The sequence below is a fragment of the Neopsephotus bourkii genome, unplaced genomic scaffold (assembly GCF_033783945.1).
Source record: "Neopsephotus bourkii isolate Nb327-2 ecotype Australia unplaced genomic scaffold, CSIRO-AGI_Nbou_v1 NB_1234, whole genome shotgun sequence".
Taxonomy (NCBI): domain Eukaryota; kingdom Metazoa; phylum Chordata; class Aves; order Psittaciformes; family Psittacidae; genus Neopsephotus; species Neopsephotus bourkii.
This window is the reverse complement of record NW_026901719.1, coordinates 4,108,832-4,136,408: the sequence shown is the minus strand read 5'-3', so window position 1 is coordinate 4,136,408 and position 27,577 is coordinate 4,108,832. Positions and strand designations below refer to the sequence as shown.

Here is a 27,577-nt window from a genome sequence, read left to right as displayed (position 1 = left end):
AGATCTTTTATAGCTTACTGTCAGAAAAAAGAGCTTAAGAGTAGGAGAACTTCCTTCCTTCCCTCCACCATATAGGAAAGAAGTTTTCAGGGTGAGATAAGATGGGGAATTTGATTCAGTTCTATTTGACTTCCTCAAACAAACAACTAAAATTCTGCATTGATAATTTACTGCATACTTGGATACAAAAGGAAAGAATTATTGGCTTGGGAATTCAGTTCCCAAGAATGGATTGCCCTGGCATGAAATTCAAGGTCAAGATTCTATGTCCCATCAGTTAGGTTTCCTTCTGCAGAGCTCCTCTGAGCTTTGAGGGCTGTTTTCTGCTAATTGTGTTGAGGGTATATGCACAGCTTCCTAGTTTCTGTCAAAATTAGAACTGATAAAATAAATTGCAAATATGCAGTCTTGCAGAACAGTTTGTTTCCTGTGTCATTATGGAAAAGTCAAGGTTTGAGAGCACCGTGGATGCTACTGGACTGTAGAGTACAGCAAAATAAATTCACCTAAGGAAAACTGGCTTGTGTTTTGGAGTTTCTGTAGATGTCAGATAAACATTAGTTTACTGAAGAAATGAAATTTTAAGGATTTTTAAAGCAAAAAATGCCTAAAAAATTATTTCCCCCCAAACCAATGTAATAGACAAAACACATGGGAAAGTTGTTCCATTTTGATGCAAAGTTTTGTTGCTATCCTTGATTTTTTTATTTTGTTTCAATAGGGAAATTTCCTCTCCCTCTACAGGATTTTAAGAAATGTTGTATACAAAAAGTCCAAGAGTGCACACGGGACTTTTTTAAAGCTGCTGGAGTCAGGAAGCAAAATATACAGTCTTTCTGGGAATAGTTCTAGTGTTGGTTGCACATAGTTTGAGATACATACTTTGATACATTCAGTTTGTTTGAATGTGGCATTGAAAAGACAAGCTAGAATTTCACACTCTAGAAAAATTATTATGGCAAGTACAGAATATAAGGAAAAAGACTTAATAGTTGATTTTTCTTTAGTTGATGGTATGCCTGAAGAAATTGGAATAACCCTGTTAATTGCTTTCAGGGAAGGTATTTAAAGGAAAGTAAACTGGCTATGAAAGCAAAAGGTTTATTATAAAATACTTAGGCCTGATCAAGTATTTTCAGAGATTTAAATGGTTTGGGGCTTTTTTGTTAGATCATGTAGCACCTCCTATAGCAAGCAAAGAATAATGTCTAGACCATGGAGGAGTCATTAGCAAAAATTCTCCTTAAGCTAAAGGGAACAGGATTGCAATTTATCCTTGCCGTAAGGAATTTTTATATTGAAAAATCACTTCTTATGGTAGTTGGCAGAAAGTCTCTTCAGAGTTTCATTAGCTGTATAAATTAGACTGCATCTACTATTTCAAGGCAATGAACATTTAAGTAAAAAAACCACTTAAGACAGATTTTTGCACTTGGACTCATATTCTCCACTTTAGTAGCCCCAATGGATACATGTAAGAGCCAAGATTTTAAAAGTATGATTACATTATATGAATTTAATAATCTGAAGAAATATTGCAGAGTAGTTTTTTATATTTTATGATTATTTTTACAAAATATAAATGTTTGTATGATATGGTCATTTAATTATATATTTCTAAGGAAGCTTGAGCCAGTACAAATATTAAAAAGTATTAAAAGAGTTTGCAAAAGGGCTGAGAATGAAAGAGGAGTAGGAACATCTTCGATGCAATCATTTTCTCTTTTGAGGGGAGAATAGTGAAAAAGGCAATGGGTAAACCAGTAAATATTAAATAGCCAATAAATATTTCTGTAGTTTTTATGGAAATATTACTATCTCAAGAGATGTGTATTAGTAGTGGTTGGATTACTGTTAACTAATCATGCAATCAGTCTGATAGGTTCATAAAAGTAAGACTTGAAAGTATGTTTCTGACGACACAAGGAAATGAATAAACAAATCATGTAGACAGACAAATCTTACATACTGGGTAGCAAGAGTATTGCCCTGTTTTCTTGGCCTTCTAAATGGACTTGCTGTAAGTTTCTATATTAATTTTATGTTGTTTCTTTAATAATTTCTCTATTCATGTGTCATGTCTGTCTTTTTGATTCTTACGCTGTTTTGTGGTGGTGTTTTCCTTTTTGTTGTTTTACTTCTATATGGAGTAGGTTGCCAACCACAAAGCTTTTCTTCGGGTTCAAGTACCTCCTGAATACCACAGTGGTTATCTGATAGACAAAGTATGTATTACTTTAAATCTGCTTCCTGTTGAAATACCCTCTTGTAACTGTGTTTCTAGGCGTGTAAAAATGTACAGTGTTTCTATCTTAAGGATGCCTTAAGAATAGTGCTAGGCAGGATCTTTTCTTCAAAGTGATTTTTATCTTAGAGTACTCTTTCCTTGCAAGCTAGATCCCAGCATCCAGGATGTTTGGCTTGTGACAATTTCTCTTCACAGCCTTTACATAAAAATACTACATATATTCAACTTTAGAAGAGGAAGTATTTTTTAAAAGTCTTGGTCAACTGTACTGCATGATGGATAGGAATGTGATGTCAGAGAAAACTACAGTGAAAACCACAATTCTTAAGGCAACAGTGGGTTAAACTCCCTAAACCCTCAAAACTTGGTGACTTCTTTGAGTGAATACAGTTATTTTTCTGTTATCCTACGTGTTTTCCTTGTAACTGCTTGATAAGGTAGGCTAAGAAATCCTAACACTTTTGGTGCTTGAATAAGTAGCAAAATGAACTGCATAGCTTAAGTAAAATAATCGTGATCTTCGCTGTGCAGGCATAACTGCCTCTCTAAGAATGCAGAGATTTTATGCAACATTATTTATATGGAGGAAAAAAAAAAAAAAAGAAAAATAGAGCTCCTAAACTTTAATTCTAAACTTTAATTCTAGTGTAGTGTCTGTCACAGTGACAGTTGTACTGGAATAGCTAGCAGTGCAATTTAAAAAAATGATTACATTAGTAAGGTCAAAAGTTTACTTTTAGCAGCATTAACAAAATGCTTAGAGGAGTGTTTTAAGATGAAAAGTAGTCTGCACTTGGCCTGCCTTGCCTAGAGCCTAAAAATGGTCTATGTGAGCCTAACTCAGCCCTTCAGCAAAAGCATGACTCTGTGATTAATGCCTTTAACCATTTTTCTCTGAAGAACAGGTCCCTTTCTCAACTTGCTTTTAGTTATTTCCTGTTTTTCCTACTTTCCTAAATTTTTGGCTCCTTTAGTGCTAGATTTTGAAGTGTTGTTGAATGCAAGATTTTCATTACTAGCATACTGAGCGCACATTATTTACTGGTAGATGAGCTACTGACAGCTTTTTTGTTTGGTTTTTTTTTTTCAGTCTGCTTGATTTTTTGTTATTTTTAACTTAAACATCTCTTAAAATAAGACAATAAGAAGAGCTTAACTACTAATCCTGAAATAAACCAGCTCAGCATACAGTCTTCATAAGCTATGAAGTTATAGTTCTATTACAATTAAATAACTCATAATTTATAGGTATTATATACTTGCAGCTTGAATTTCTATATATTTTACTTCATACTCACCTGTGTTATTTATTCATTATCCTAAAAAGCAATAAGTGGTGTATGACAGCACAGTAATTTTCACAATGATTAGCTTGCAGTGTCAGAGACCAGCATCCTGAGTAGATAATCATAAGAAGCCAGGATGATATCTTCCTTCTCTAACCTTTAAAGCCATCTCTAATGTTTAACAGTGTAAGAAAAGTACAGGGACAGAACTGGTTTTCTATGTAATGAAGATAAGAAAGACACTCTCAGAAAGGCCACACACTCTACATGAAGGAGCTTTATAATTTATTATATGTTAGATTTGGACAGAATAAGTTAGAAAATTGGAGCTGGTTACTTTCAGACAAGGTGACATGCTCAAATCTGTGCAGAGTTCTTCTCTGCACAGAAAAACAAGTCTGTTGTGGGTAAAAATGTTTTTAATTGTATAGATTTTTTTATCCACAGAGGCAAAAAATCTAGGCCAAATAGATGAGATGTTGGCTGAATAAGATTAATACAGTGTTTCACAAATGTAATTTAATTTTTTTCTGAAAAACTGCTCCGTCTTTTCATTCGATGACTGCAGATCCCTTTATGTCACAAAATGCCTCAGGCTTTCAAATTGGGGTTTTTTTTTCCATTGCAGGAAGAGCTAATTCATTATTACAGGTTTAAGAATAGAGTTTATGCACAGCTTTTGTTTTGTACTGAACTCAGTGTTTATCTGAATAAACTGAAAACTAAATTGCTTTTAAATACTGGTGGTTTCAGTTGCAAATTGTCCACCTTTTTTGGTAGGAAGTGAAGATGACATTGCAACAGATAATTACATTGTTACAACAGAGATAAGGTACTGTAGTGTTTATGAGGAAGGATTGTGGCTTGATCTCTATCTATTAGAAATAATTTAAAATTCTAAATCTTTACAGACATATCAACAACAGGATGTACTGATACAGGGTTTTTTTCCATCTGTATTTTTAGTAACTGCATGCCACACATTGTTAACTTCCCATAAACAGTTTATTTCTCATCGAGTTTATTAATGTCCATAAAGATTTGCCATCTTCATATCTATTCATTCCATTATCTCAGCATTCTCCCATTGTTCAAGGTGACTTTGAACAGCTACGGCTTTAGTGCCAGCCTAGATGCTATGAAAAAATGAAAGGTATGATTTTGCTGTATGTTTGATGCCTTGATATCCCCAAGGTGGAGTTTGAAGGGTATTTAGTGGTAGTTGATTGTGTTAGATGTATCATACTGACCCATGCTTCAGTGCTCCTGTCTAGTTACTCTGAAATGCAGAGTTTACTTTTAAACAGCAGAGAATTGTCATAGCTCAAAACTGGTGCTTCTAGTAGCTTTGGAAAACTTTGCAGTTATCTGGTTTTTGGAGTCTTGCTCAGGAGCTAAAGACTCTGAACTTGCTGGTTTGGGGCTCTGTAGGGTATTTTCTACTTCCCCTTTCAGCACCTTGATTACGTTTACACTTTTTATGTGGCATGTTTAGGACTTTATATTTTTACTTCTAGAATTTTGTGCTAAAGGTATTACATACATTATGAAACATTTCCAGGTTTTCTTGGTTGGTTGGTTTGGTATTTGAAGGTAGCATGCAGCAAATATTTTGTAGGTTCCTCTGGATTAAGCACCACCATAAAGTCTTTCCAATTCTTGTGTTTCTGTATCTCTCTCTCTCTTTGTGGGGAGATCTGCGTCATATGCTTCCTAGCACAGAGTGGGCCTATAGGATGCAAGTACATCTCAGACACCCAAAATTTGGGAGCAGAAGATTGGCTTGTAACTGTCAGACTGTATTAGGGTCCATACATCATACAAAAAGTATTGAACAGTTTAGTTGCATTGTTGCTTAACAGATTACCCTTGTTAATAATAAAAATTAACCCTTGTTAATATTTTTAACTCTTCCATGAAAAATTCCCTTAATTTAATGCTTTCAAACCTTGTGTTAAACAGCACACTAAAGGTTCGTAATGCACTATCCCCAGTCTAGCTGTTTCTTCTGACGATAAAAGATTCTGTGTGCACACAAGTATATTTCTACTTTCATTTTCTAAACTGTGCCTGTTTTTATTTTAGGCTTCCAGTGGTAATTATTACTTTATTCCATACATCATCACACCTTCTGCTGACTACTTTTGCTGTGAAAGTGATGCCCAGCGAAGAGCTTCTGAGTATATGCAGCCCAGTTGGGACAATATCCTGGGGCCACTATGTGTCCCACTGGTGGACAAGTTTATCAGCCTTCTCAAGGATGTCCATGTTACATCATGGTAATTTTACTACACATACACCTCCAGAACCTTTGATAGTATCTTGAATCCTATAAAAAGACAACAAACAAACAAAAAACCCCACCAAAATCTATAGTAGCAGCATTGATGATTTATTATTTGTTATTTTTATTATTCACTGCACTCAATATAGTTTTTAAAAAAACTGCTATCTTTACTGCATTCTGTATTGCTGTCCTGATTTATGGTTACTTTCTGAATCATCAGTAAGCAAAGGCAGTCTGTGGGTTAGGTGAAGTATAAATTACAGTGCATAAGATTGTAATAGGAGATAAATCACAGCCTCTTCATAGAGCTCAAAGCCAAACACTATCCTTTTCTGTCACCAAATAATGTGGCAGCAATAGACAATCAAATGTAACTTTGATGGTTTGGTTTTTGTTGTTGGTGCTGGTGCTTGGTTTTGCTTGGTTCGTTTGGGGTGTTTGGGTTTTTTTAACATTAGCCTTTTTATATCAGCTAATAAACATGACACTGGCCGCTTTTACAAGGGACTGTTGTAGTTTTGAGGATTGAGGCTGGAGATTAAAGTCTCTCTTGATTGCTCACCCTGCTTTATGAAGCTAGTCTGGTTTTGTTTGTATTTCTGTAAAACATGGTGAAAGACTGCGCTTTTAGGTTTTCTTAGTGTGTGGAGCATGAGGTAGCGCTGAGGGCCCTTGGATTTCTTCCCCCATTGCCATCCCACCGCAGTGAAAGTCTCACCTAAAAACCTCCTTTTCTCACCTGGTCCCACTCTTAGAATACCATAGATGAGCCTGCCTCCATACAGCCTCCTCACACCTCCACCCATTGCAGGTCTGCTATTCTCTGGCACCTTGCTGGGTATATCACGTACTTCATGGAAATTTTTATGTGCACCCCACTGTGAGGAAATGGCACTTGTTGGAAATTATGCCAACAATATCTAGAAATAAGGAAAAAAAAAAGAAAAATAAGAAATATTTGGCAGTCTTCTCCCTATATGTCTATCTTTTATTTCTGTAGTGCCTATTATAAAGAAACACTGCTGAATGATATTAGAAAAGCTAGAGAGAAGTATCAAGGAGATGAACTGGCTAAGGAGCTGGCCAGGATTAAGCTTCGTATGGATAACACTGAAGTGCTGACTTCTGACATTGTCATAAACCTGCTTCTTTCTTACAGAGATATTCAGGTATGTTCTTAAAGATTAAGGAAGATTATTTTACCATGGGATTTTGGCTCTTGTTTGTCCTACTGTACTTCACTGTTTGTTAAACAGTGGTTCAAAGCTGGCACTAAATTGTTATGTTGTTTAACAATTTGATTTACCTGCTTGGCCAGTTCAAGGGGCTTTGGACTCTTATTTATTTTGCTTGTGAACAAGAGAAACAGATTAAATGACGCCCTGAGGTCAACTCCTTTGGGTTTAGTAATATTTAAACTCCTAAACCTGCCCTCCCACCAAACCCCCAGTAACTATTCCCTAGTGAAGCAAGATGCTTGCTTTTCCCTTCCCTCCCTTGCCCTCAAAATCAGATACATTTAGAAATGAAGAAAATACATTTGTTGTATTGGCCAGAGGTGCTCAAGTTGCGAACTATCATTCAAAGAAACATTTATTTTTTTCTTAATCTGCTTTTGCTAAAACACAGCTTCTGTCGTGTATTTCCAAACTGACAGTCTGCGTGTTTGACGTCCTTTTAAAATATACTTCCAACCATTCTATGGAATTTTTTTATTTTTTTTTCCCCATGGAATTAATTGTAGATTTGTAGAATGCTTCAGGTTGGAAGGAACCTTAAAGCTCATCCAGTTCCAACACCCCTGCCATGGGCAGGGACACCTCCCACTAAATCAGGTTGCTCAAAGCCCCGTCCAACCTGGCCTTGAACACTGCCAGGAATGGGGGAGCCACAACTTATGTGGACGGCCTGTTCCAGTGTCTCACCACCCTGAAGAATTATTTCCTAATATCCAGTCCCAATCTCCTCTCTTCCAGTTTAAAGCCATTCCCCCTTGTCCTGTCACTGTATGGTCCTGTAAAAAGTCCCTCTCTGTATTTTCTGTAGGCATCCCTTTAGGTACTGAAAGGCTGTTAGGTTGGTTATTTTGTAGGTATAAATGGGTCATGAGAGCACTGGGTGACTACACCATCCTGCATTACCCAACTTTCCACTCTGAGATACATATTTTCCTGCAGCACTTCATCCAACTTCATTTTGATCAGCTCTGGTGATCATTTGCATTCCTTTGAATGGTCTTCTTCCTTGAGAAATGTAATAATCTCAAAATATATTTTCAACAAAAAAATTAAGTAATATTAAGGCCTTTGCTGATGTCAGTAAACTGCCCTATTCAGCAGTGTATATGCAAGTTACCCCTGAAAATCAAAATGAATGCACAACCACTTGACATGCTGCTGAATGAACTGTGCCCTAGTCTGCAATGACCTGATGAAGTGTCATTCATCAGAAATCCTCAATAAAGGCCTGAAAAAGCCAGGCTCATCACCTCTTCTTCCCAGTGCTGGGAGTGTAATCGATCAAACTGGCCAGAGGGACTCAGTAATTTGGGCAGTGGTATTGAAATGAGAAAGAAGCAAGTATTGACATGGATTGACAAAATTCCTGTTCATTTCCTTACACAGATTTTGTGGCTATTTCACTGAGTCTTCTAGGAACAGTCACCTGAGATACTGTCTAGCAGTCAGGATATGTTTTAGTTTAGTGATGCTCTCCTCTGCTTTCAGTTTCTTTTTTTTTTCTTTTTTTTAATTCATAACAGGACTATGATGCTATGGTGAAGTTGGTAGAAACACTAGAAATGCTTCCTACCTGTGATCTGGCCGATCAACACAATATTAAATTTCATTATGCTTTTGCACTGAATAGGTAAGGATGAATGATTAAAGTTATTTCATTTTATTGCTGTTCCATATGGGCTTATATATAAATTTATAGGGCAGACAATATCCAAATTCTTTTCCATTTCTGTGCACAGATATTTACTGTAGTCATTTCTTCTTTAATCCCTGTGCACCAGGACAGCTTGTAACTTTTGAAATAATTATTTTCCAACGACCATCATTTTGTCAGAAACCTGATGAGTGTGAATCTGTTCTGAAGGCCGCTTGAGTAATTGTGAAAGAGTCTAGCAATAACAATGGATTCTTGGTCAGGCTGAGATTGTTTATTCTGAGGTACTGATTATTCTGAACACCTTGAAAAGTTTAGCATGATAGAGTTCTGGATGAGTTATTAAAGTAATAGGTGACAAGCTTGATTCACGAATACACATTCATGATGCATCTTCCTTGAAAGGCACCTTGAAAGGTGATCTGGACCTGCAGGTGCTTTGCTAGATTAAGAAGCACAGAAATATTTTTTAACTCTTCTGGTTAGCTACAGATATTCTGCAGTGCCTATGTACAATAGTTATTTTTTTTCTAAAGAATTTATATTAATTTTGTATTGTAGAAAATAGATCTTATGAAAATAAAATGACATGTAGGAATAAAAGTAATGGGTTAGATAAAATCCACATGCTATTAAAAATTGTGACCTGCAATCTAACTAAAAATCAGCACTGAGCAGCATCATGATGGCACAGAATCATAGAATCATAGAATTGTTAGGGTTGGAAAAGACCTTAAGATCATCTAATTCCAACCCCCCTGCTATGGGCAGGGACACCTGACACTAAACCATGTCACACAAGGTTCTGTCCAACCCAGCTGTGAACACTGCCAGGGATGGAGCATTCACAACTTCCTTGGGCAACCCATTCCAGTGCCTCACCACCATTACAGTAAAGAACTTCCTCCTTATATCCAATCTAAACTTCCCCTGTTTAAGTTTTAACCCATTACCCCTTGTCCTATCGCTACAGTCCCTAATGAAGATCCCTTCCCTAGCATCCCTATAGGCCCCCTTCAGATACTGGAAGGCTGCTATGAGGTCTCCACGCAGCCTTCTCTTCTCCACGCTGAACAGCCCAAACTTTCTCACCCTGTCTTCATACGGGAGGTGCTCCAGTCCCCTGATCATTCTCGTGGCCCTCCTCTGGACTTGTTCCAACAGTTCCATGTTCTTTTTATGTTGAGGACACAAGAACTGCACACAATACTACAGGTGAGGTCTCACGAGAGCAGCAGAGGGGCAGCAGCAGCTCCTTCGACTTGCTGGTCACACTCCTTTTGATGCAGCCCAGGATAAGGTTGGCTTTCTGGGCTGCAAGCGCACAGTGAAGCCAGCTCATGTTCAGTTTCTTATCGACCAACACCCCCAAGTCCTTCTCCGCAGGGCTGCTCTGAATCTCTTCTCTGCCCAACCTGTAGCTGTGCCTGGGATTGCTTCGACCCAGGTGTAGGACCTTGCACTTGGCATGGTTAAACTTCATAAGGTTGGCATCAGCCCACCTCACAAGCGTGTCAAGGTCCCTCTGGATGGCATTCCTTCCCTCCAGCGTATCAACCGAACCACACAGCTTGGTGTCATCGGCAACCTTGCTGAAGGCACACTCAATCCCACTGTCCATGTCAGCGACAAAGATGTTAAACAAGACCAGTCCAACACCAATCCCTGAGGGACACCACTTGTTACTGGTCTCCAGCTGGACACTGAGCCATTGACCACAACTCTTTGTGTGCAGCCATCCAGCCAGTTCTTTACCCACCAAGTGGTCCATCCATCAAATGATGTCTCTCCAATTTAGAGACAAGGATGTCGTGTGGAACAGTGTCGAACGCTTTACACAAATCCAGGTAGATTACCTCAACTGCTCTACCCCATCCATTAGTTCTGTGGCCCCATCATAGAAGGCCACCAAATTGGTCAGGCAGGATTTCCCTTTAGTGAAGCTATGCTTCACTAAGCAAATGTCAAAGGGATTAAGAACTGAATAATGGGTCTACAAAAGCAGTTCCTGTGTCATTTAATGGAAAACAGTAGTAAGTCTGGTGCCATTTGTCGGTTTCATCAGGCTTAGAAGTAAGTGTAAAATCATTACGTAGAAAATATTAGATATCACTGCATCAGTTCTGTGTCAAAGAACAGTTTTTCCGTCACATTTTCCAGAATGTGTTCTTAAAAAAAAAAATAGAAAAACAAAATCAGTCTTATGTAACCATATGCAAGTTCCAGGAACAAAGAATGCAGTACATTCCCACAGGGAAGTTCAAGAAGAACATTCCAGCAGGAAGTTCAGGGAAGTACAGGAAAAATAGGTAAACCAGTTATTTTTCAAAAGGATCTGGTAATTTGTTAATAGGCTGAGTAAGTATCTGAATTATGCAGCAGCAAATAGCTCAAAGTGATCTTTGAAAGAATGTAGTAGTGAGTAATACAGAATATATAGAATGTACAGCATAGGGTACAACTGATACTCCTCATAATTCTAATGTCCACGCTTTTGTGACAGCTAGCTATAGTGATGTTTTTTGAAAGATGGCATTAAAAGATATTTAAAATTACTTATGCCTTTTTTATTAAAAAAGAAAACAAGTTCTGAAAAGTGAATTGATTCCAATGAGAATTACCTCTGCAAGAAGAAATGTGTCAGGTGTCAAACAATGCCCAAATATCTCACAGAAAAAGGTAACTGGAACCATAACACAAATTTAGATAATGACAAAGCCTTTTTTATAATAATAAGAAGAAATTATTAATATTTAGTTCTTGATACCAAGTATACAAATATGGTTCCTACATGTAGTTCAGCTTTTGTAGGTTTGTTTGGTTTTTTTAAAGACTGAAAGTGAATATTGAGTATCTGTATTCTCTCTCTGGTATCATAGACCATTAAGTCATAGCTGGTTAACCATCTACTGAGTCTGATGAGTTGTTCTGCTGAAGTGTACCTTTCAGAAAATTTTTATCTGAATAGATGAAGACAGAGAGAATCTATTTATGTAGTTCGCAGTTTGCTCTTGTGAAAGGTAGTTTTCTCATTAAATTGCTTAAAAATGAAGGAAAAAATGCACTTGTGGTCTAAAATTTTTAATGTACAACACAAGGCAGTGTTTTAAAATAGAAACCAGTGTTTGACATGTAGTTGTTACTGTTATTATTGCATTTTATCGTTATTGAACGGAAATATTGCTGGCTTGATCTTATAAAACTTCTGAAATACAAGTCTGCTTAAGATACCATTTTAATGTCTTGAGAAGTGGTGTCAACACAAAGGATTTAGCCCAAAAGTTTGCCCAACTTTTTATTATTTCCGGAACTTAACTCAAGATTTTTAAATTTGGCAGTAAGAATAATGCTAGGGTTGTGCCTTTTTCTCAGATTTCGATTTGATCAATTTTTAAAACTTAGTGTGCACATTTAGACGTGCATAATATAATTGGCAAGTTCCTTGCCTTCAAATTCTTTGCATTTTGAGCAGCATGTGACCCTCATGCCATTAAGACTTCTGTTTTCGCAATGACAATAGTACCTTGGTAAGACAAGACGAAATTACTTGTTATGAATTTGCTTTCCCCATCAACAGGTTTCATTAAATTGATCACTAGCCTGAACCAGTGTGATTCTCCTTGTGTTCTTCTGGGAACAATTTAAACATTCCCAGAGAAAAGTTTTTTCTGTAAACCAAATGACCAGTTTTCCATTAGTAAGAATGCAGAATTTAGCTTCTATAGGTGTTTATTCCTTCTTAAAACAAAATGGTGGACAAAAGTAAAAAGTTAAGACTTGAAAATTTTCAGAACAAGTCCACTTAGTTTAAAATGACTCCGGAAGCATTGCTTTTACCATCTTACTTCCATGGTGTTTTTTAATCATTTTTTCTGTTTAAAAAAAAAATCTCTTTAGTAAGTTCTACCAGAATCTGTTTATAAAAATACAGAACAGTGTTTTCACTTAACATTCTATTAAATTCAGCATAAAAAACAATATTAATATTATTCAGTACAATTGATTGAGCCTACCAGCAGCAAAATACATCATAAAGAAAACAAAATTGGCATCTGTAGGAATATCTGACCCTGCAGAAGTTAATGTTTGCTTAATTTCATTACAAAGATGTACCAGAACTGTGGCCATAGTTAACAGAGAAAGTCATTCATTTAGTTAGTCTTAGGCTCTGCAACTGAGATCTGTTGGCAGTGAATTTCACTTAGCATTTTCAAGTCAGTGCTATTCTCCTGCTGTAGAGAGCTAGCAATGTGGCAGGCAAGTGATAGAGGGTTTCTTCTGGGGGCGTTGGGTCTTTGCTGGTACATCAGGTGGACACAAATAGGTTTGTACCACACTCATGTTGAGTTCAAGTTAACAAGCTGAGCTAAGGGAAGGGGCAGGGATATTTTACTCCAGTTTTAAAACCCTTCCAGCCTAGCGGCATGTCTTCTGGTTCAGAGCCAGCCTCAGTCTGACCTGACCTGGATCATGAGCAAAGAAAACCTGGGCCTCCTGCAAAGTACTGTGCAGAAATGTGCTAAAGCACTTACTATTATCGTATGTAGTGGAGGCAGACATTTTAATGCTAATTTCTGGTACCCTGATTCAACCTTGATTCACATAGCAAGTTTTTAAACACAACTCTCTGCTAGATCAACAGTCTTCATCATTGGTTTCCATTCCAGAGCAGAGCACTGAGCATGTCTTAGATTTGCCATCACTTATATCTGATACCAGAACCTAATAAAGGATGTTTGCAATGACAGGCTTGTGCTTGATTCCAAGCCTGGCCTATCTAAATATGTCACCTTCCTGGCTGCTTGCTTAGAAGTCTGAGGGAACAAAAGGCCATTCCTCTACCAGTGTCTTAAGCTAATTGATTCGGAGTCTACATACAAGCAGAGTAGAGTTCTCTTTTCTAAACAGACATGGGTTGGTTTAAGATGTTGTTCCTTGTTACCTCCCAACTGAGATTTAAGTCTGATTGTATCTTAGTTTAGGCATAGAATGGAACATATCTTTAGGTATAAATTGAGCCCAAATGGGCAACCTGAATGTTTTCAATATTTGTATTCATAGCTTTGTTATGAAGTAAGATACTGTGTAATTGAGGGTTGAGTGTTTCAGAGGTAGATGGCTGTTTGCTTCAGATATACCCTGCCTGAGAGTATATCTGTGTAAGAAGATGAGGTATGTGAGCCACTAGGAAAGGATGTTCTTGTAGTTCTAGATTCTTGAAAGCTAAGAAATTTCTGAATTAAGGTTGCCATTTTATTTCTTCTGTTTTAAATGTGTGTCTAATTGGCGGCTGTCTGATTTTTTTTCTCCTCGAGAGCTTTGCCTGGTGTGGTGCATTGGAATAGCTGGAGGTCACCTGGTCAGTATCTCAGTATTTTGTGTTGATCTGCTTGTTAAAGGTATATATGATAAATAAGCACATTTATTGTATGGCACAGCCCTCCAGTCCATTTTTGAAGTATCATTAGTTCCTAATGTTTATTGCTGCAATACCTAAGTAAGTTATAACCATATCATGGAGTGTCGTGGTTTAAACCCAGCCAGACAGCTTTCACTCACTCCCCCCCTCCCCCCCCCCTTCTTCTTGCCCTCCCCCTACTCCTGGAGGGACAGAGAGGAGAATCAGAAAGAATGCAACTCCCACGGGTTGAGATAAGAACAGTTTAGTAACTAAGGTATAACACAAATCACTACTGCTACCACCAATAATAGTAATGATAAAGGAAATAACAAGGGAAGAGAATACAACACCCCATCACCAGGCGACCAATAACTTGCTCCCCCAGCCCGACCAAGCACCGACCGATACCTCCTCTAACCCTGCAGTCCACTCTAGCCCCTTCCGGGTCACCCCAGTTGCACCCAGGGCATGATGTGCTGTGGTATGGAATACCTCTTTGGTCAGTTTGGGTCAGGTGTCCTGTCTCTGCTTCCTCCTGGCTTCCTCTCCTCCCTGGCAGAGCATGAGGCTCACAAAGTCCTTGGCCAAACCAAAACATCATTTTAATCAGCTTTGTTCCCAGCCTGAAAGTCAAAACACAGCACTGCACCAGCTACCAAGAAAGAGAAAAAATGACTGCTGCTGCTAAACCCAGGACATGGAGAAATAGAAGAGTGATGTTCCATTTACAGATATGGAACTAACATATAGATACATGAAGTTCACTAATTAAAGGTTTCAAATTGAGGTGTCTACAGTGATTTGGCTTTTGAAGTATGAAGCATGATGAAACATATTTTGAATCCCACTGTCTTCAACAATTGATGTAAATGCAACCTTAGTAATTAGCCTTTAGGTTCTCAGGCTGGTGCTCCTGTAAAATGAGGACTGCACATTTCTGTGGCAAGTCTTTGAGTGAAAGGACATGCAGAAAGCTAGAAGACAGTCATGCAGGATGGCCTCCAGCTGCCTCAGGTGTATTCCAGCCTTTACTCTACCTGCATCCCAGCTCCCAAAGCAGAGGCCTCAACAACAATAGTGAATGAAAGTCCATGGTAGAACCTCACAGTAAAACCAGCTCATGTATGATAGGACCAGTAGCCATGTTTCCTCTAAACCAAACCAAACCCATGCAAAGTCCCTCCCTTGATCACACAGTTTAATTTTACATTGGCAAGTACACATACGGGGCCTGAATTTACATTGTAATGATGACCTGAATCTCCCTCTCTCCATTATTTTTTTTTCCTGAAACTTTTGAGAGTTTCACAATTCTAAAGGGTGTTCCTTTGTGTTGTGCCATGGTTTGCATGTCACTGTTACTTTTGTCCACTCTGCTTTCCTGTGCAAGTTACAGCCACAGTAGATAACACTGACATAGGTTAGTATCGCTGGCTTTGCAACCTGGGTCTCACCAAATGAGCTGTTTCGTGTACTGCTCTTATAGCTGAGTTCTACTGAGTACCTTTATTGATGAACAAAACGAAACAGTGAAAGAAAATCTTACTGTTGGGGTTTGTTTTTTGGGTTTTTTTTTTGTTGTGTTTTTTTTTTTAACCCTACTATTGTTTTTACCAAGTCTTTTGCAGAAAGCAATAAACTGTGATTTTTAAAAAAAAAAAAGTATATAGAATATGTTCTCGTAATAATTTTAGACTAAAATGAACCATTTCCTGTTCTGTGGTTTATATTGTCTTGAATTATCTGAAAGCATTGAGCAAGTACATTAGGCACATGGACAGTACAAAACATGATCAAAGCCAGTGGGAAAGTTTTTCAATCTTCTTCTGTGAATTTTACTTGATGTAATCAGGTTAAGTAAGTGAGTAATACAAAAAGATGATAGTTTGTTCTATATTATCTCCTGTTGCTGCAGTATATATATAGTAGATAAAGTACAGATATTTAGTTGAGTTTTATTTATATAGTTGATTTAAATATTAAGTGCACTTATCAGCTGGCTGTTTGCTTAGGATCCGCTTCATGAATTTAGGGCTTCATCACAAAGGTTTTGATGGTTTGCAGTACGCTTATGTTTGAGTGTTTTCCAGGTGGCCTTATTTTCCAAGTTACCAAGTTCTGGAAGCTTGTAAAGAGACCAAAGTGTATGCCAAATTCTGTTCAAAACAGAGGAGACTTTAAAACAAAACCCAGCCCTGGCATAAGGCCAGAGCTGTGAAGACTTCAGTCTCTTTCCAAGGCAGTCCTATCTTCACTTATATTAAAGATGAGGGCAGCTGCAGTCGCTATTATTTAACTCACCATGCTGTGTTTTAACAAGCAACATATTTCAATACAATAATAAAAAAAGGCAATTATCAAGTGAAGGGCATAACAGGGTGCAAGGAGAAAATCACTAGCAATTGTGAATAATAGTAGCCATAGGAAATTATTCCCATTGAAAAACACTGGGTTATTTAAAATGTTCTGTTCTGCAATTACTCTGAGTTAGTAAAAAACGCATCATAAGGTCCTCATTTTCTATGAGTGACTTGCATGAAGCACCTGAAGTGTATATGAGGTAAAAAAAAAGAAAGTAGTTTTTTTCATTGTCATCACTAACTGAAGAACTGCACATTTAGCTCTAGTCTGAAAGCCCTATTCAGAATCTTGTTTTCCTCATTCATTATTTCAAATATTGAGGGTTATACAATCAAATTGCACCCTTGGTGAAATGTCTTAACTCACAAATTAGGTTTTTGTTGTGAGAGTGCTGGTGTAATGCCTCTAATTCAAATTAGTTGTAGTCCTCAATAAGTAAGACATTAAGACATTTTTTGAAATTTTTTTTCTGTAGATTTCTGTATGGTTAGTAGCTGCTAGATCGTGGCACCTAGATCATCTGCCATGGAGCCATTAGGGCATACTTAACTAATAGTGTCCTATTTTCATGCAGGAAAATGAAAAAAACCCATATTTTTACATGAATTGTGTATACTGTAGGCAAAGGTATTGTATGTGATGATAAATGAATGCAGTATCATATACGAAGACCAGTTAATTTTATGAAAGGTGGTATTTATACTAATCAATTAAGTTGTCTGACTGTCACTTCCTCTGCAATGTGGCAGTGAGATCAGGGTGGTTTTAATCATAATTATGTGTAGTAAACTATTGGTAACTGCCTCGAGGCTGAAATAACAAAAAAAACCACGAGTCAGATAGGAATAGAGTGGAAAAAACAGGTTGCTCTTTTTTAATGTATTTGACTTTATGAGAGATGTTTTCCGAATTGTTTGTTATGCTTTATTTCCCCTTGCATTGCTTTTCAGGAAATCTGTTTGCTTGTAGAGGCCTTAAAATAATAGAGTAGATCAAATCAATAAGTTAACATGAAATACAAAGGCAACTGAAGGTGGATTTCCTTGAGTGAATTACTTTTCACTGACATATGGTTTTCTATATAGTATATAGTCTTCTCCAGCTAGACAGATGGAAACAAGCCATACAGGGGAAGATGTGAACAGAATGGTGGAAGGATTGTATCAGCTTTTATGTACGGAACAAGCTAATTCTTGTCCCAGTGAAATCCATGGTGCTCCTGTTAACTTTGTTGGTTCACTGAGTGTAATTCTGTCTCCTTAACCATGCCAGTGTTTTAAAGCTGGTAAAACCAGCCTGTGAGGCAGGCAGAATTTTTGTTTTGGGGATATTTAAAACTAGGACTCAGTATAATGGCTGCAAGTGGAGAGAAGGATTAGGGGAAAAAAATATAGGGGGGGTGGGGAATGATCTAGGGGAAGAAGCCATGAAATAAAAAAGAAAGAAAGAATTTGAATTTTGCTGTAAGGCAACAGTTATTCCAGGGGGAGGCTGTGATATGAATAAGATTTCTGGATCATGTTTGAGAGCTAGGGGAGAGAAATAGTGTAAGGGGGGCCATACTGGCTCATGGCATAGTTCCTTCTAGTGTAGGTTCCTAGACTGTCTCTGACAGTGGTCAGTAGCACATATGTGGGGAAGAGTATGAAGACAGGAAAATGTACCAACGATCTTCCTAAATATTCCCACTGCTTCCACCAGCTTGCATCTCAGGGATTTGCTGAGGCAGCAGCGGTAATTTTTGTGTTTGCCAAGTAAACTTTAGAAAGGAAGAAGAGGATGGATTTGTTAAGATTCTGCTTTCTACAAATAAATTGATTTCTGGTTTCGAAACCTTTCTCCATTAGTACAAACTCACAGGAAGCCTGAGCAAACAGTAGCAAACCTCAACAAATTATTCTTGTTCTTCAGAGGGGTAGAGGCCTAGAGAACTGTGGAGCGGTGGATGGGGACAGGATTGATTCACGAAGGAGTGTTTCTGGTTCCATTAAAAGGTACAAATCTTTTATCTAAGAATGAGGATGCTTCAGGTACAAGAGAAGGAAAAAGCATGAGGGCATCCTTTAGAACTTACTGCTTGGTGGTGTAGTTGTACCCCCATGGAAGCAAGCAAACATGTGTCACCAGCACAGAGTACATCTGGGCTTCTAAATCCAAGCCTCAATTCTGCTGACTGAAGTTGCTAAGTCACAGAACAGCAGCTTTGTTCTGAGAGGGAGAGTGTTGAGAAACAGAAGAGGGTTGGGAGAGACAGAAAAAAATCCCATCGCAACTACTCAATAGTAGAAAGGTCTTAAATGTAGTGTGCTTTTTGAAGAAGCGATATTGCTTCATTTTACAACTTGTCCCTTGGGTTCAGAGGAAAGTATTTGAGTTGAATACCTGTCACTGTGAATAAGAATATCTGACTTCAACCCTGGATTAAGACGGAATATGACAGCAGGATGGGATGGGGTAGAAATCAGCCAATTAGAACACGATACAATACTGAAGTTGCACTGTAACTTGATCATACCTCAGTTCTGTTTGCTCAGTACATGTATTTGTATGCACATGCTTAAAAAAAAATGTTTTTATGATGTGTTAAGCTTTTTAATTTTTATGATGTGCTAGGTTTATAGCCCTACAGAGTGATTCAGAGCAGTAAAGGAGGAGTGGATAGTTGGTTATGTTGGTGAGACAGATAAAGGAGGCTTGTGTAGAGAGGGAAGTGAGAAGACTGCTTCTGTGATTAAAGACACATGACAGAGTAAGCAGCCAGATAACTCATGGCAACACTGTGATGAGCAAATTACCAAACTGACAAGAAAATCAGGGAGCAATTTCTGGAGAATATAAGCTACCAGGCGAAACTGAACTGGCAACAGAACATTAATACTAATTTATCTCTATATAGTTATGTCTTACTGAAAAGCCTCAGTTTATTGAAGTGTTCTTCATACAGTAGCTATCTATCTCATACCGTTGATCATTCTTTTCTTCATTTGACTTTTTTTTTCCTAATCATAATACTTCGGTTTCTTTTTCAAATACAGCCTAAAACTATTGAAGACTGGTGTGCCGGGTATTTGTAAAAAGGCACCATCATGTTTTTAATGTATAGTCTCTGTTCACTTCCTTTTAATTCCTAGCAGTTTGCTTATGGGGGGATTTTGGTGGTGTCTTATTAAGCACTAGGATATTTTCATAATTGCCTTAGTATTTATAAGTAACTCAGACCTCTTTCCTCACTGGCAGTAGCTTTCATGTTATTGTGTTCACATAATTTAGACTAATTTTCTCTGTTTCATTTCTCTGCAAGTTTTCACAAGGCAAGGTTTGTAGGGAGAGAACTAAAATGTGCTCACAAAGAAACCAGTGGGAGGGAAAAAAGTTATTAACAACTTACCCAAGGCATATGCTTTGTTTCAGTGCTTCCATATAAATTGTAGTAGTATCCTTTTTTTTTCTTTTTTATCTCATTTACCATTAAAATATATTTTGTAAAGGTAAAACTGTATTTTGAAGGAACATTCAGATTGTGATTAGCTGTTTAAAAAACCGCTTTCCCAAATCCAAGGCAAGCCACGAAGAGTAACTCATTTTCACTGCATGTGTATTCAGGCTTGTTTAATGTTAGGATACATCTTATCCCTGGAGACATTCAAGGCCAGGCTGGATGTGGTTCTGAGCAATCTGATCTAGTTGAAGATGTCCCTGCTCATTGCAGGGGGGTTGGACTAGACGACCTTTGAAGGTCCCTTCCAACCCAAACTATTTTATGATTCTATGGAGATGGACTGTTGAAAACCACTAATGAAAAATGTATATTTCAAAAATCTATTTTATTCCCAAAGTGACTAGTTGGTGTGATGCCCTGTGGGACATATGTATTTCAGTGCAAGCTGGCCTGTAACCAGGGAGCAGTAAAATGAACTGATAAGGTCCTTTCTGTAGTAGCCTTTTGGGATTTTGCTCCAGCTTATAAAACTTCAGGGGATTTGCTTTGCAGAATCAGTCTCACCTGGTACACCAATTTAGTTCCCATGGCTGTACTTCATAATGTACTTTGGCTTCCCTGTTCAGAGGGGCTGTGCTATCCCCACCCTTGGAGGTTTAATAGATTCAGCTTTTTAGGCAAAGCCAAGGTTGCTATCATACAGTGCTAGGAGATGGTCCTGCTCTGAGAAGGAGATTCTTTTGACCTAAAGAAGTACCTTCCAACCCCCATTTTTGTGATTCCCTCTAGTGTGGCTTTAAATGGCGTCTGGGGAGGGTGGGGAAGCTAATGTATTTGATATTGGGTGAGAAAAATAAGTATCAGTGCTACAGCCTTGAGGATTTAAAGGGATCTCTTTTACTGTATTGATAATACCACAAAACTGTTTCAAGACACCTTGAAACAACTCATAAGCTGTCAGACATGCAGATCTGGCAAAGTGTGGGATGTGAAATAAAAGATGAAAATGGTCTGGCATAATAGGTTCTGCATATTATCTGAGAGTATTTTCATTATATTGACTTCAGAAGTTGCTTGCCACCTAAATTTCATCATTTTTCTGTTATTGGTTGTTTTTTGGGGATGGAGGTTGGGGGTGTGTGTTTGTGTTTTCCTTGGTTAGCCATCTATTTTTGGGTTTGCTTTAGAAGGCAATAACTGTTCCCAAAAGTGTAGATTATTGTAATTGGTATGTTGAGGTTTCATTGCCCAGTGGGTACCAAATTCTGCTGCTGTGAGAAACAGAGTTTAATATAAAGGTACCTAAACTGACTTTTGCTTTAATAATATCCTGCTAGATTAGTGTATATCTGTCATGTACTAAATCTGTAATGGATTTATCCCACTATTTAACTTCTGTTTATTTCTCGTAAAACTGAAAAAAAAGATACTAACTTTCTCCTTATGTGCTCATTAGAGAAGAGCAGTATTAATTTCAGAACAATAGTCAACCTGAAGAAAAAAAATGCTTTAAAAAATATTCAAGTATTCGCTGTGAGAGTTTGCACAACAACATCAAAGGCAGGATAAAGCTTGCACAACTAGCTACAAATCTGTTTAATCTTATTAGATGTTCTCCAGCACTTAAAGTGCACAGAAGCCTGAATTTTGCTACAAATGTGTTGTTAGTGGTCTTATTGCATCAGCTGGTTACCTAAGGAACTAAGCCACTTTACAGTAAATATTAATCCTTTCAGGGCATGCAAATAATAAATTTACCAGAAACCATTATCTGCTACTGGTATTGCTGACAAAGTTATCATAGTACTTGTAAGCCCACTCCTGGATACTGAGGTAGGGATTAGAAAACTGTAAACAGCTATAAAAAGGAGTTGGTAAAGATTTTGAATCTCTCTGATGATTAAAAAATGTCTTCAGGAGGCTATTAAACTCTTAAGCTGTGTTTACATTACTCTTGCAAATAGACATTTTTGTATGTTCTTAGTGACTCTGCAGTAAACAATGAATTCTACGCTTAACAGAAATAGGAAGGTAAAGGGAAGAACAAAAAGTCCCCATATTGAGCCCTGTCATTCTTTTGGCTAAAATAGGATTGACCTGGCTTCTCCTGTACTTACTCAGCATTGCCTCATATTGGCTCTGGGTCATCTGGATTTAAGATTGCAAACCTTGGGCGTGGCAGAATGAGCTGTCAGCTCAAATGCTGAAATGGCCAGTTTTGTTAACTTTTGTTAAGTATTTTTAGGAATGAACACTAAACAAGCACGTGTTTCTTATTGCAGGATGTGCAGAGTCTGTGTGCTTATACATGGAGGAATCAGGTTAGATGGCAGGTTTTTTCATAGAGGAGCTCTGGGCTTAAATTAGTTCTTATGTCAGCTAGGAGTCCCATGGTAGAATAAAAACCAAAACAAAACAACTGTGTTTTTTATAAATCAACCAACAATCGTAATCAGTCCAAATAAAGACAAATCTGCATATAGTAATGATTGATGGGTTGTGGAACAGATGGGGGATGATGTCCTTCCACCATCTTGAAGTTACTGTTTCAGATCTGAACTCTTCTTCTCTGTATTTGATTTCAGAAGAAATAATGCAGGTGACAGAGAGAAGGCACTACAAGTTATGCTTCAAGTCCTGCAGACGTGTGATCACCCTGCTCCTGATATGTTTTGCTTATGTGGGAGGATCTACAAGGATATGTTTCTTGATTCTGAATGTAAAGATACCAATAGTCGAGACCATGCCATTGACTGGTAATGGAAAAAAGAATTATGTATTAAAATGCTTTCAGACTTTTGTTTATGAAAAGCAGGGCTGTAAGAATTGGAAAATCAGTTGTTCTACTCTTTTCTTCAGGGTTCTGTTTGATTAATTGGTTTACTGAGCACCCAATCTTTGGATAGGTATTTCCTTGCTTCTTTTTATAGGCTATCATGAATACAGAATGATAAACTTCATCCACCCAGATCTTTGTAGAAAAAAATTATGATTAATATGCTTCAGGGCCAAAATGAAATACAAATTAGATCATGGGACTTAAAGTGGTCCTTTGTGCAAGGATGGTTGCCATACTGATCCCCAGGAAATGCAATGATCACTGTATATAAGGAAAAATACTGATAAACTATATTATGAATTTTCTTAAGATAGTAAGGCACGCATGTGCAAACAAGCTCTCAACACACTGTTCACATCAGTATGTTTGTAATCATATAAACTACTGCTGAGTACAGTAGCAATGTCCATCTGTGCTCTGTGAAATACCCCCCTTTTTCTCCTCCCTCAACATGGTTATTGCAACATGGAGGGGTAGTAGCGATCTAAAAGCTTCAGATGGATCTCTTCATTGTGCAACAGCTAGTGGCATGCATTCAGCCCATCACCTGTGTCTCAATTTCCTTTAATGAGTGTGAAGCTTTGAAACAAAGGGCTTAAGCCTTAAAAAAAAAAACAAAAAAACCAAACAACTTGCATTAAAGACTAATATTTTCATTGCTTTTCTCATATGAATAACATAATAAAATTAGGTTCTATTGCATTTTAGAGTTTTGCACTAACCAGTTTCTTTCATTTTAACAAAACCACACAAGCTGGCAAAACATAAAACTAAGTAGAAGTTTTCCTTTCTCACCATAAGAAAAAAAAGCTACTTTCTTTCAAGTGCCCTTTGCAAAGAGTGCCATTGGTACCAGCTAGCCTTATTGTCCTTGTGATAATAGCTTGAAATACCTACCAAAACTTTGCAGTATTTCAGTTCTTCTATACAGTGAGATGTGAGCTCTTGCCTCTTCTCCGCAGGTATCGCAAAGGATTTGAACTCCAGTCAACTCTGTATTCTGGAATTAACCTTGCAATTTTGCTACTTGTTGCAGGACAACAGTTTGAAAGTTCAATGGAACTGAGAAAAATAGGTAAATATCCACACACAGTGCCACAGACAGGTTCTCTGCCTTTCTCCCCATGAAGGAAATAAAACGCCTCTGGCAATGGGTTGCAATAGACACATACTTGAACTGCAAAGGTGGCTTTTAAATCATTCCCCTGAACTTGTTGTGGGGTGGACTTGTGTAGAGCCTTTCGCCATTGATCTCTTGCAGTAGATACGGATCTTGAGGACACAGAGATGTGCAGCTTACCTTGACAAACAGGAGGAATATAGCACAGACAGATGATGCAAGAGGTTTTCCAGCACTGTCGCAGGAGTTGTGACTGTATGAACTGTATTGGGAACATTATTTGCAGACCCAGTCTTTACGTTGGGCAATGTTTTGTTTTCTTTTGTTTCTTCTCTGGGGAAAACTTGCTCCACTTTGTTTTTACCACTAATGCATAATCAAGTCTTTTTGTCTTTTACTGATAGACTTAGCAGTGAAAATATTTATTAGTCTTCTACTGATAGAAAATAAGGTCTTAATTAAAATTTTACAGGTGTACGGTTAAACAGCTTATTGGGAAGAAAAGGAAGCCTAGAAAAAATGAATAATTACTGGGACGTTGGACAGTTCTTCAGCGTGAGCATGCTGGCTAATGATGTTGGTAAAGCAGTACAAGCAGCAGAGAAACTTTTTAAGCTGAAACCTCCCATGTGGTATGTGGTAGAAGGCTGTAGCTCAAGTACCCAACTATGGGGAAATTCACAGATTTAAAAAATTCTTATAGTCACTAGGATAACTTATCTGGATTTTTCCATCTTAGATTGTTTGTAAGTCTGACTTTATATTCTGTAGTGGTTTTTTTTCATTATTTTTTGAAAGGAAGGGTGAAAGAAGGACATTTACTCATCATTGTTGGGTTTATATTGCATTGAAGCACGTCTTTTATAAGAAATCAGTGATGATTCCTTGTGAAACAATTGTGTAAAGATTGTGAAACTGTTCTTTTAGAGCGAAGCTAGCTGCTGCTTCCCTCCCCATCACCTTCTAGCTGATAACATCCTTTTCTAATCACCATGTAACTACTCATGTAACTATGTAACTACTCATGTAATTATGTAACTACTCATGTAACATGAACAAAGATGGTAATGAACATCCCTGTGAGTTTATGACTTAAGGTTTTGACTAAGCTTGCTATTCTTTCCAGAAATCTGTAAAAATCAACACAATCATTTCCAGTATGGTAGCTTTTAAAGTAATTTAATTTTGCCATTCATTTTTTTGATGTCTATGTAAAGTTAAGCAAGTGGCTTTAGAATCTGGTCACATTTTGTTTTTCTCTGTTAACTCACTAATTCGATATATTCTAGGTACTTGAAATCATTAGTTCAGAATCTGATGTTAATTCAGCGTTTCAAGAAACTCACCATAGAGCATTCTCCTAGACAAGAGAGATTGACTTTCTGGCTAGATATAATTTTTGAGGCAACGAAGGAAACAACTAATGGCCTGAGATTTCCAGTAAGATGTTACATCCAATCAAGTGTTGTATGTCTTATATTTCTGGATAGGCTATAACAAGAACTTTAAGACTCTAAACACTATACTCACATAATTAACTGCCTGTTATTTCACTGCATGAACTAAACCCCTATATTTACCCTATAAAAAACATTTAACCCAACACCCTAAAAACATTCTAAGAAATACTTTTAAATCTCATACAATAAATAGTGATCACTGTTTTGTTGTACATAGGAACACGGCCTCTTCATACCCTGTCTCGCCCTTCTATTTTCCCCCTGGAAATTTTTTACACCTTAATTTGAGATTACCCATTGCCTATATCTGAAAATACCGCTGTGTATTAGCCGCTGGTTTATTAAGGACAAATATTCTCTATTTTCAGGTTTTGGTGATAGAACCAACTAAAGTCTACCAGCCTGCATATGTTTCAATCAACAGTGAAGCAGATGAGAGATCTCTCTCTTTGTGGCATGTCTCTCCCACTGAAATGGTAAAACTACCAGCAGATGTGTTTCATGTATTCTGATTCATTGTACTTTTTTATGTGTAGATTTTAGAGCACTTTATAATAATTTGAAGTTTGCTACTTCTGTGTGAAGCACAAGCCTCAATATCTCTTTTGTGCAGATATGAAAGTTTACTTTTTACAAAGTAAAAGTTGGGACTATGATTAGAACTCAACTGTTTTTGACCTTTAGTTCATCTTTCATTTATCTTGACCACATCTCTTAGAAACGCCTGGGTTATTTGTTCTATCATAATATTTCTCACTAGAATTGTGTCATATTTATGAAGATGAAGCTCAAAGCTAGATAAGAAATAAAGCCCAGTATTGTGTTTAATGTTTTAGAAATTTTGAAGTTTTTACAATTATAAGACCGGAAACTAGAATGGCAGCCTGTGACAAGTAAGTGTCAAAAGATTAAGTATTTGAAATCTTGGATTATGGGGTAAAACACCGGAGATTAGGAAAGGAGTAGGCACAGTCATGGGCAGTGTAATTTATTGAAAGTGAGAAATAACTCAGTTTCACATTGAAAGACTTGAAATCTGGAATGTATTTCACCATCCCTTCTTAATATCAGAAAAATGTAGATGGAGGATAGACTAAAAATGTTGAGAGGCATGGTGCAGAAAAGAAACATGTTACTGCAAGAGAAGATCACAATTGCCTGGATCTGTGACCTTCTTTTGCGGTACACTGTTCTGCTGTACTACTTTGAGTGACTGTGTCTGACAGCTTTATGGAACAAATTCGTGGTGTTAAATAAGGTCCAGGTATTAGTGAGAGATTTGTGGAGGGCTACAGTCCTAGGCATAGGCTGTTGCTGTTTTGCCTCCAGTGTGACTTTGTTTTCAATAGTAAATCAAGGTTAAACTGTGGTTGATTATACCTCTTTGTTCTTTATAGAAACAGATTCATGAATGGAATTTTACAGCCTCCTCCATCAGAGGAATAAGGTTGGTATGTCAGAAAACTGCAGAGTGGATTTTTTTGTTTGTTTTGTATTTCCCTTAAGTGGGAAATCTGGATGCTGCCTTAAATTGCTGCTTTGTGTTATTACAAATGCTTGTTCTGTCCAAACCACCTTGAAATGTTCACACAAAAGAATTTCTCTTTCCATGCATGGGCAGAGCTGTACCTATTTGTTATAGGAATACACATCTAAGAGGGGTGTGTGGTAATGTGTGTTCTCTGGTATACTTTCCCATTTTCAGTTGTGTATCTGTTATTTATGTATTTTCTAAATGCTTCAGTGACGTTATTGTCATCTCTGAATTCAAAAACATGGAGGGCAGAAACCTTTAGCTCCTTCCGTAAGTGAAAGAATAGTTTGTTTTCCTTTAAAAGGTAACCATGGTATCTATTTTCTGTTTCTAATTCAGAAATGTTTCTGATATGGCTCTATCAAAAAAACCTACTTGCTAAAACTTGTATTATTAGAGACATGTTAAATGAGGCATGGATGTAGTTTGTGCTAAGGAAAGAATTCTTGAGCTGGAAGGAGACTGCTAGTGGAATTTCTCAAGGACTAACCTTTAAATAATTAGCATAGTTCCATTTTGCGATGCTAGATTAATGGAAACACTAGTCACAAGTAAATGGGTCCAAGTATTAGTGCAAAAGAAGATCAAACACAGAAAGAACGGGGTTGTTCCGAGAACTGAAAGGATAGAAAAGAATCATAGTGGTATTAACAACTGCAAAATACATGACTACGTTTTGAAGCTAATTTACATATCTTAATTTGGGCTAC

General features: G+C 37.4%; 1 protein-coding gene across 14 annotated transcripts in view; it reads left to right on the top strand.

Annotated features, from left to right (window-relative positions):
- The window catches only part of MAP3K15 (mitogen-activated protein kinase kinase kinase 15), a 101,166-nt gene that overhangs the window by 33,238 nt on the left and 40,351 nt on the right, over window positions 1-27,577 (top strand). For 11 of the 14 annotated variants that reach the window (XR_009727084.1, XR_009727085.1, XM_061364555.1 and 8 more), the window contains exons 4-13: window positions 2,154-2,225; window positions 5,620-5,813; window positions 6,822-6,990; window positions 8,583-8,689; window positions 22,500-22,670; window positions 23,716-23,828; window positions 24,346-24,505; window positions 25,163-25,313; window positions 25,702-25,809; window positions 26,731-26,780. Coding sequence is in view for 12 of the 14 variants with exons in the window: in XM_061364555.1 (XP_061220539.1) it covers window positions 2,154-2,225; window positions 5,620-5,813; window positions 6,822-6,990; window positions 8,583-8,689; window positions 22,500-22,670; window positions 23,716-23,828; window positions 24,346-24,505; window positions 25,163-25,313; window positions 25,702-25,809; window positions 26,731-26,780 (1,295 nt within the window). In the remaining 2 variants the exon portion in view is untranslated. The remainder of the gene's footprint in view (window positions 1-2,153; window positions 2,226-5,619; window positions 5,814-6,821; window positions 6,991-8,582; window positions 8,690-22,499; window positions 22,671-23,715; window positions 23,829-24,345; window positions 24,506-25,162; window positions 25,314-25,701; window positions 25,810-26,730; window positions 26,781-27,577) is intronic. The other 3 variants (XM_061364553.1, XM_061364552.1, XM_061364551.1) reach the window with 1 other exon arrangement.